The sequence below is a fragment of the Nothobranchius furzeri genome, chromosome 9, assembly GCF_043380555.1.
Source record: "Nothobranchius furzeri strain GRZ-AD chromosome 9, NfurGRZ-RIMD1, whole genome shotgun sequence".
In the NCBI taxonomy this organism is placed as follows: domain Eukaryota; kingdom Metazoa; phylum Chordata; class Actinopteri; order Cyprinodontiformes; family Nothobranchiidae; genus Nothobranchius; species Nothobranchius furzeri.
Window position 1 is genome coordinate 35717541 of NC_091749.1, and position 10130 is coordinate 35727670.

At 41.2% G+C, this 10130-nt stretch overlaps 1 protein-coding gene across 1 annotated transcript; it reads left to right on the top strand.

Moving 5' to 3' along the window:
• The first annotated feature begins 849 nt into the window (after window positions 1-849).
• On the top strand, window positions 850-10130 carry arl6 (ARF like GTPase 6). The gene is made up of 8 exons (XM_015952713.3): window positions 850-1065; window positions 2172-2323; window positions 4597-4658; window positions 4749-4817; window positions 4904-4998; window positions 5287-5416; window positions 5944-5999; window positions 9593-10130. The coding sequence occupies exons 1-8, from the start codon at window positions 975-977 to the stop codon at window positions 9616-9618; spliced, it is 681 nt and encodes a 226-aa protein (XP_015808199.1). The 5' UTR covers window positions 850-974; the 3' UTR covers window positions 9619-10130.

The window sequence follows — 10130 nt, forward strand, 5'->3', positions numbered from 1 at the left end:
CGGCCAAACGCCGTCGTTTTAATATCTCAGCAAGTACTAGAATTCACTTGAATTTAGGAGCTCTTCTCTCTAGTGTCTATTCAAGTGTTCACCAATACCTCTTCTCTTTCCAAGTGACAATCTAACAGTTTCTATTGACTCTGAAGGGTATTAAGTCTGTTACCTCGTGACCAGGGAAGATGATCATGATGCATGGGATGTCATGCAGTTTAATGTTTGACGCTGGTTTATCAAACAGTTCACCAAAAATCAAGAATAAAAGTGATGAATCAAATTGTGTTTTTTGATTTGCAGACCAGTGAATGTCAAAAGATTTTTTTAGAAATGTATGTTGTCTTCTCATGAAGTCTTGTACAAGAAGTCTTGTGGAAGTTGTGTTTAATTCAATAAGTTTGTTCCTTAATAAACAACTATATTTTAATACTTAGTTTTCTCTCAAGTTTAAAGAACTCACATCATAATTTCTGTTTTTTCCTTACATCTGTTCTTATGGAGCTGTACCCAGGTACTGTGACATATACTGTTGTATATGATCTACAGTATTTAGGTTATGGACATGCAGTGCTGTGAAGATGATTGTGTAATTTGGACAATGTTTGAAAGCTCTGAAAATTCTGAAAAATGCACAATCATTTTAAAAACAAGGAAATTCAGAACTGAGAAGCAAAGAATAAGAAAACCTGAGACGCATTAAAACTTTTGCACAGCTCTTTATCATATATCTAGTTGAATTGGAAAATGACCAATCAGAGCACAGGCCTAGATTTTTGCCTAACAACACAACCACCAATCACAGCAGACTTTTCTTCCGGCCGATTTTGGGCACCCTTCTCCCCGGTGGTCGTCTTTACCTGTAGGGGGCAGACTGGCGCCAGCACAGCGGTCCCAATACCCGCTGCTCCAGCGGTCTCCCAGCAACACCGTGTAAATAATTGAGCTTTTGGCTAGCCCGTTGAAGAATATCGGAAAAATGAATGAAACACAGATTTAACTCTTTCATAAATGAACGAAGCGAAGACTGTGTGAAGTGCACCATCGGAGCAGGATACTACAGCGCAGTTACAGGTAAATTACTGCGGGGAGGATAATACGAGCTAACGTTAGCGATATAATGGCCATGCTAACACTCGCCACAACATGTCTGTATTTAGTTTCTCTCGTTGTTAGGATAACGGAGTAAAGCTGGTTATATCGAGCGTAACATTAACATTCATTTGATAGTTTTCTGACCAAATGAAACAAACTCGCATGAGGGTAAATGTTAGCATAAACGAGGTGAAGAGCGAGAGATTAAATAGCTGCTAGCTTGTATTAAACGTGTTCAAATCTGCTAAGAGCCTCCTGTTGGCTTAAACTAGGTTAGCTGCACAGAGCTAATGTTTTAGAACTTGGCTAAGAACAACCACGAACACTATTATTTTACGGATGATTGCCATTGTAGTTTTAATTGATGTAATCATTTAAGTTGATCGAGTGTCTAACTTTTTGGGCTCAGGCTGAATGCTTTATTATGAATCCAAGATGAGGTAAATATGCCAGCTCATCTATCACTTTCATTAATTAAATATGATCTAATTTCTAATTTTGGATTCCATTAATGCTAATTTTAACTGGTGCTCGGTCGTGATTTTTAATAAACATGTTTTAAATTTAAGGAAGATCTGTTATATTGAAATCTAATCTTTAATCAGTTTCACAATAAACTGTTAGGGATGTTTTAGGACACTTGGGCTATTCCCGTTAGAAATGAAGTACAGTTAAATAGTTATTTTTAAAAACTCTTGAGAACAATTCCTAAAAATTGAGATGACCTGTGAAAATAATAGATACAGTTTAAGTGGCTGATCACTTTAATTTGATTTGTGATCCACCCTTTATTGAGCTGTGTAACCTGCTCAGATCATATCCTACATCTCACTGATTGATTTCTGGATCAGGTCCCTGACACCTGCAATGCTGATAGCATAAAGATGATACAGAAAGACAAGTGATGAGAAAAGAGTTTAGGAAACACTGCACAAGACTGTTTTTTTCCCCCTTATATTCTTAGGATACTAGCAGTGTTGTGTTTTTAATTACCCACTTTAACTCCCAATGCTTTTACATTTAGAGCAATTGTAGTTTGAAAAGTACACTGTGATAGTCTAATATGGTTGCTTTGTGTCTTGAAGATTCCGCTCGGCTGATGGTTGCTGGCCAGCCAATGGGACTGTTTGACAAGTTAGTTGGGTGGCTTGGGTTAAAGAAGGAGGTGAATGTTCTGTGTCTTGGTCTGGACAACAGTGGGAAAACCACCATCATCAACAGACTCAAGCCTTCCAATGTAAGCATTCCAGTCTGTTAACATTACTGGTGCTGCTATTCTGTAACTTTAAAGGTAAAGACCCATTAGTCAACACACACTGGTGAAATTACATCTGCAATTCACCCATCCCTGTTGGGAGCAGTGAGCTGCAGCTGTGCCCGCGCTTGGGGACTATTTGGTAGTTTAACCCCCCACCCCAACTTCTTCAAACTGAGTGTCAAGCAGGGAGGCATTGGGACCCATTGTTAAAGTCTTTGGAATGATCCAACTGGATTTGAACCCCGATTTCCCTGTCCCAGGGCAAACACTACCACTAGACCACTGAGAAGGTCACTGTCTGCCATATGATGTACATTTAAAGCAGCAATCAGGAGATTTCCTATAGTCTGTCAAGCCATCCTATATATGTGAATAAATAGCCTGGCCATGATCCATTGACGGCTCTCAGTCATGGGACGGGTTTTACGGTGATTGCTGTAAAGTCTTTGACACAGCAAGTCTGACTCAGTGCAATTTGCTGGGTTCTTTATATAGGAAACTTTTAACTAATTGGCACAATGAACTGAATTCAATTGGAATTTTTTATTTTGTGAAGTATTTTGAGATGACTTGTTGTGATTTGCCACTATACAAATAAATAAAATGAACTGAATTGAATTGAATTGTCTTTCAAACTGTCTCCATGATATTGAATAACAAACAACGTGACAGACTCAACCCTACGGATGTCAGTCAACGAGGCAGTCCACCTTACTCCATCAAAGATGACGTATAAACCTCCTTTTTAAATAAACTTAAGTAACTCTATCTGTTCCTGACTCAAAGAAAAGCCCAAGTCTAAATAGTCCAAAGTTAATGCCAAAACTGTTTCAGGTGAGCTGTCACCATCTTTGTATCAGTAACATCCCTCCCACCAACAGAGTGCTGTGATTGGCCCACCAAACCAATAGAGGGCTGTGATTAGTCTGCTAAAGATGTCAGTCAAAGGGACAGTCCACCATTAAATTGTGGGAGAAGACACAAAACATTAAAAAAAAAAACATACATAATTTTTCCAAAAACATAAACAAGCTGTGATTGGCCAGTCACTGTACTGTCTGGTGCTGTGGAGGTTCCAGTGGAGCGTGACTACACCTGCATGCAAAGCAAAATAATTTTGGCTTTGGCAAATAACGGTCTAGATTCTAGGCTAGTGTTTCCCCCCTCTCAGGAATTACGTTAGATTATTTAGAAATCCATAAAAAGCCATACGCTCTCCCCGTAGAGCCCCATGCATTTTAACTTGAGCACTGCTCAACATTAGCCAATAGGGTACAAATGCGTTTGCAGAAGTACCTAGTCCTATGCACAGTTGACAAGATTTCTCAAGGACAAAAAGTCTTTGTTGGACAATGTGTTTTACCTCTGTTGGCCAGCTAGAGGTGCATGTTCACAATCCAAAGGTGTTGCTTCCAGCTGTAATCACGGAAGCAGGATTTGGACCTGAGCTTCACTGGTCACATTGGGGCTATAACAAGATCAGCGTTTTAACATCTCCATCAAATAGCAAGACTCAGAGGTCTCATATCCAGACAAGACCTGGAAAACTCATTCATGTGTTCATCTCCAGCAGGCTGGACAAGAACCAAGAGAACCAAGCACATCACTCCTGTTCTTAAGTCTTCACACTGGTTACTAGTAAAGTACAGAATCAATTTCAAAGTACTTCTACTAGTTTATAAATCACTCAATGGCATGGGGCCAAAATACATGTCAGATCTCCTTCTTCAGCAGGGCTCTGAGATCCTTAGGAAGCAGTCAGCTGGTAGAACCCGGGTCAGAACCAAACAGGGTGAAGCTGCTTTTAGCTACTACGCTGCACACAGATGGAATCAGCTTCCTCGTGACCTCAAATGTGTCCCAACTCTAGAAACTTTTAAATCAATATAGAAAACATTCATGTATTCATCAGCTGTTGAGTACTTCACCATCTGCACTGGAACTGCTCACACTTAAACTTTTGAAATCTAAATTTAATTTGTGTATACATTAATTATGCTGTTACATTGACTTTAATGTTCCTGCTATTCTTGCTAATATGAAAGCACATTGAATTGCCTCTGTGTATGAAATGTCCTATATAAATAATGCTGCCTTGCCTTAAGGTGCAACTAATTTTCCCCACCACTAGATGGTGCTATCTGACAAAAAAGTCCAGATTTCTGCTTTAACAAAAGAAAACTACATCTCTTATAGAAAGAAATGCTGCTTTTTTCTTAAGCGATCACTGGAACTATATTCTTTTTTTTCAGGCTCAGGTACAAGACATTGTTCCAACTATTGGCTTCAGCATAGAGAAGTTCAAGACGTCCAGGTAGCTTATCATAAAAAATCACTGAAAGAAATCTAATAAAATAAAAATTGTATTAAAATGACAAGAGTCTGTTTTTTTCCTCCCCTTCAGTCTTTCCTTTACAGTCTTTGACATGTCTGGTCAAGGCAGATACAGAAATCTTTGGGAGCATTACTACAAGTGAGAGCATGGAAGTGCAAAAAATAAAATACTCTCTTCTCTCTTGGCAAATTCTGATTATAATTTCACCTCTAATCTCTTCTCAGGGATGGTCAGGCCATCATTTTTGTCATTGATAGTGCAGACCAGCTGAGGATGGTTGTGGCCAAGGAAGAGCTGGAGACATTACTAAACCACCCTGGTGAGTTCGGTTTTCACGACCTGGTGACCCCTGCTCTTATTAGACTAGACAGCGTGTCATATTAATGTATTTTATAATACTTTATAATTGTGTAAAATGTATGCTTTTCAGGCTGGTTATTTGTACATCAGTTGTTTGAAGAAAATATCACTACATGCATACTGAATTCAGAATTATAATAAACACTATAGAAATATGTGTGTGTGGATTAAAATCTTTCTCCAGCGTGTTCCTAATTAATGAACTTGCAAAATTTTTCTAATAATAAAAATGATTTCAATGCTGCAGACATTAAACATCGGCGAATCCCCATCCTGTTCTTTGCCAACAAGATGGATGTCAGAGATGCTCTGTCTTCTGTCAGGGTCTCGCAGCTGCTCTGCTTGGACAACATCAAAGACAAACCCTGGCACATCTGGTATGATCTTGTACAAATATATGTGATGTAGGGCTGGGCAATAAATCGAAAATGTATCGTTATCAAAATGTCTGACTTATCGAGATAATTTTTCCCATGTCAATAAATTAGATAATAAAAAATGAAAAGATGTGTGTAGGTTGGCAATGTTCCTGTCCCTTTAAGAAGCTGTACCACCATGACTCGTGTAAAAATGTGACTCAACATAATACGCGTGACAGCCCCATCTAGTGGACAACGTTGTTTCTGCGCATACCTGTAGTTGTCGTCCATTTATGTTATCAAGGTGAAATCCCCAATATCGTGATATTGATTTTAGGCCATGTCGCCCAGCCCTAATGGGATGTAAGCAAGACGTCCTTTTTCCCAGCTCAGCGCGATTCACTGAGGTGTTGAAGAAAATCTTTCTGCTGTTACCAAGAGATGGGGTCGTAATAAGTTATGTGCAAATGCTGCCTCAGATATAACGTCTATCAACAAAATACTCCTTGTTTATTTGTGCACTGGGATGTGTTTGTATTTTTCAGTGCTACTGATGCTCTGAAAGGAGATGGTTTACAGGACGGAGTTGAATGGTTACAAGGTATGTGACTTAGCTTAGCACTCGTTTCAGTCCGTTTGGGTTTGAGCTGCATTTGTACACTTGGCTGTGTACAAGTTATAAATATTTACTATCCCACTTACTGATGGCTTCCTGGGAGAAATGGTGAAAGTTCTACTGATGAGCAGAAGGCTGTCAGAGCACAGCCAAGACCAAAGTACAGGTGCTGTCTGATGTTCGTCTCCAAAAGGTCACAGTGGCTCATGCTAATTTTGTGTTATGAAAAGAAAAAATGAAATTTGCAACGATTCACAAATTTGCTGCGCCAATCAGTCACGCTTTATTTATGAAGCACTTTTCATACCAAAGGCAGCTCTGTGCTGTACAGAAAATAAAACAACCACACTGGGATTTCTATAACCCCCCTCCCTCTCACCCACACTCACATGCACACACACTTTAAAATGCAAGGACAATGTTGCTAAATGAAAGCTATATCTATGGGCTGAGCACAGGTCAGAAGGTATGGCTGAAAAGAGTCAGTGAGATATCACTGAAAGTGTGATACTCTACAATCCAGCTGACTAACACTGCCACTTTTGAACCTTTTTAAGGCATAAAATACACCCCATAATAACTTCCAGCAGCACACAGGCCTCTACACCTCCACCTGGATTTACATTTTCTCATAACAATAGGTCATCTATCCATTATTGTCTGCTTATCCAGAGTCGGGTCAGGGGGGCAGCAGCCTAAGCCGAGAGGCCAGACTGCCCTCTCTGCAGCCACTTGGGCCAGCTCCTCCAGGGGCATTCCAAGGCATTCCCCATCAGCCGAGAGGCATCCTGACTAGATGCTCGAGCCACTTCAACTGGCTTCTCTTGATGTGGAGGAGCAGCGAGTCTACTCCGAGCCCCTCCCAGATGACCGAGCTTCTCACCCTATCTCTAAGGGAGAGCCCAGACACCCTGTGGAGAAAACTCATTTTGGCCGCTTGTATCTGCGATCTCGTTCTTTCGGTCACTACCCAAAGCTCGTGGCCAGGTGAGGGTAGGAACGTAGACTGACCGGAACAACGCCAGCATCACTGCAGACGCAGCACCAATCCACCTATTGATCTTGCGCTCCAGGTTTCCCTCACTCGTGAACAAGACCCCGAGATACTTAAACTCCTCCACTTGGGGCAGGACCTCATCCCCGACCCGGAGAAGGCATTCTACCCTTTTCCAAATCAAGACCATGGTCTCAGATTTAGAGGAGCTGATTCTCATCCCAGCTGCTTCACACTCGGCTGTGAACTGCTTCAGCAAAAGCTGGAGATCACGTTCTGATGACGCCAACAGAACCACATCATCTGCAGGAAGCAGAGACCTGATCCCCAGGCCACCAAAACCGATCCCCTCAACACCTTGGCTGTGCCTAGAAATCCTGTCCATAAATGTTATAAACAGAATTGGTGACAAAGTGCAGCCTTGGAGTCCAACTCTCACCAGGAACGAGCTCGTCTTACTGCCGGCATGGCGGACCAAGCTCTGACACCGGTCATACGGGGACCTAGCAGCCCGTATCAGAGGGCTTGGTACCCCATACTCCCAGAGTACCATCCACAGGGTCCCCCGAGGGATGTAGTCCAACAGCATACCATTTTACCATAAAAATGATACTAACCTAAGAAATGCATTACTGTGTTGAATGAAACAGCCACAGTAGGGAGCTGACAATAATATTTATCTAGACCAGGGGTGTCAAACTCATCTATCTCCTAAACCTATCTCCAGCGGTCAATGGGCAATCAGGTGGGGTACACCCTGGACAGAGAGCCAGTCCATCGCAGGGCAACACAGAGACAAACAGGGCAAACAATCTCACACACACACACACACACACACCTAAGGACAATTTAGACAGACCAGTTAACCTAACAGTCATGTTTTTGGACTGTGGGAGGAAGCCGGAGTACCCGGAGAGAACCCACGCATGCACAGGGAGAACATGCAAACTCCATGCAGAAAGACCCCAGGCTGGGAAGCGAACCCAGGACCTTCTTGCTGCAAGGCAACAGCTCTAGCCACTGCACCACTGTGCAGCCCTAATATAGTTTTATCTTAAATGAAAATGTAATATCTCCCCTGTTAACTTTCATGTTTTGGAGCAGAAAAAGAGCATAAAACCCAAATATTTAAAGCTCAGTTTTCTCCACTGATTTACTGTGATGCTCACCTGTTCCAGCCAGATACCTGCATCATGGGGTTGAGGAGCTCTGAGCTGAGGAGGAGACTCCTGTTGTTTTGTTCATCTTCATCATAATAATGACAACATTAGATGACAACAGGTGCTCACATAGGTTTGTGCTGATGAACATGTCTGAGCAGCTTGACCACGTTGTTGTGTGTCGGGGAAGAAACACGACAGCAGCCACAGAGTCATGCTGGTTTGAGCGTGTCGCTGCTCGCTGGAGTTGTATCAGCTCTGTCTGGAAGTTAGTTGGAAAACTTTCTCTTTCAGTTGTGAACACATTACTGAACGGTTAAAATCTCAGTTTCTGGGCTTCAACGTCGGCAAATAGCTTAGCAAACTCTGGGCTTGGTGAGAGGAGTGTTTAGTTTGTCCGAGACAGCGGAGCTGCAGACACCGACAGCAGACGCTGGAAAAAACACAAAGGAGGGGCGCTTCAGCTCCGCGCTAACGCCGCAAAGCATCATGGGAGTTGTAGTCTTTGCGGTAAAATTGGTCAGCAGGTCAGTTTTAATATATTTTTTATATTTATCTCGCGGGCCACATTAAAATGCTCCGCGGGGCCTTGTGTCTGACACATGTGATCTAGATTCTAATGAGGCAGAACAGGAGTGTACACCATGCTTCTGATCATAGTTTGCTTCTGTTTATTTGGCTCAGAAACTGAAGATAAACAACAAGGTTCTTCAGCTGATTATAGGAGGAACATTTGGACAGTCCTGGTATTTATTTTTTTGTTTAACAGCTCAGACTGTCAGAATTTTCTGAGCAGCTGTTCATACGTCAAATTAGGCGCCAGCCCTGCTGCTCAGGTCTGTGGCTGCATCAGTAAAGGCTTGTGGTGAGTTGAAGGTGATGTTTGCGTATTATTAGTTATTACGCTGTCGGATATAGAGTAAAATATTGAACGTATGCTGTGCACATCGCCCACCGATGCCAGAGTTCACATCAAGGTCATTTATAGTTGGGAAATGATGGAATTATTGCTGTTTTGGTCAAATCTTTCATTACCTGTTAGCAGTGTGAGTTAGTAGTCTTCCATACCATCCATTCATTTCTACCTTCTTTTTTAACAACGCTTTCATTCCATAGAGCAAATTATACAGTGAGTACTGGCTGTTACATAAGTGTTGTGCTTTTTATTGTAACTATAGAAACTGACCTGGGTTGTTGTGCTGTGTCTGAGCTAGAGCTCCTCCTGTGTCAGACTAACAGTGAAGAAATAACTGCTTTAGATGATCAAAAATGAAAGTTAGACCTCCTGAAATGTAACTTCATGTTAACTATGGACATGAAGGTAAACCATCCATAGAAATCTTACTGTTAATCTGTGTGTGTTCCTTTTATTCTATTACACCATGTTTTAGTTGAGGAACTGCTTTTCTCCTGCTCATATCCAGATCAAATCAAAACAATGAGGACATGAGACCATGAGGGGCCTCCAGCTGGAATCGAGAACAACATTCAAAGAGAAGGTCAACGGGTTTCCAGAGGGACTGCAACAGATAAATGTTTCTGACGGGACATTTAAATCAATCTTGAATGTGTCTGAGTTCAAAACTATGATCTAACTCTGTCGCCTAGAGGGGAAAAATAACATTTGGATGCTTTAACATTTCTTTCACTTTTCACAAGTTATATTGTTATATAAGTTATTATAGTATCTGCACTTTTTATTATGATTCAATGTTAGTTTGAAACTGGGAATTTTTATTTATTTCCTTTAATATCCCCTTTGAGCAACTTACCAAATGTTATAGTGTAAGCTCATGACTCCCACACCTGTTGTACCAATGCAGATGCTCTAATCTTGGACATTTTAAGGACAGGTGACTATTTCTATAGCATTTTAAATATATAGAGTACCAAATGTTCTTTTGCTGTCTGTTATTTATAAATTTAAAGCTTTTGTAGATTCATTAAACAAACCTTTCAGTC

Excerpts from the sequence above, each read along its gene's own strand:
- arl6 (XM_015952713.3), top strand. The coding sequence starts at position 975 with ATGAAACACAGATTTAACTCTTTCATAAATGAACGAAGCGAAGACTGT. Across the intron at positions 4,999-5,286 it reads GACATTACTAAACCACCCTG|ACATTAAACATCGGCGAATC; the intron begins GTGAGTTCGGTT and ends TCAATGCTGCAG. Across the intron at positions 5,417-5,943 it reads GACAAACCCTGGCACATCTG|TGCTACTGATGCTCTGAAAG; the intron begins GTATGATCTTGT and ends TGTATTTTTCAG.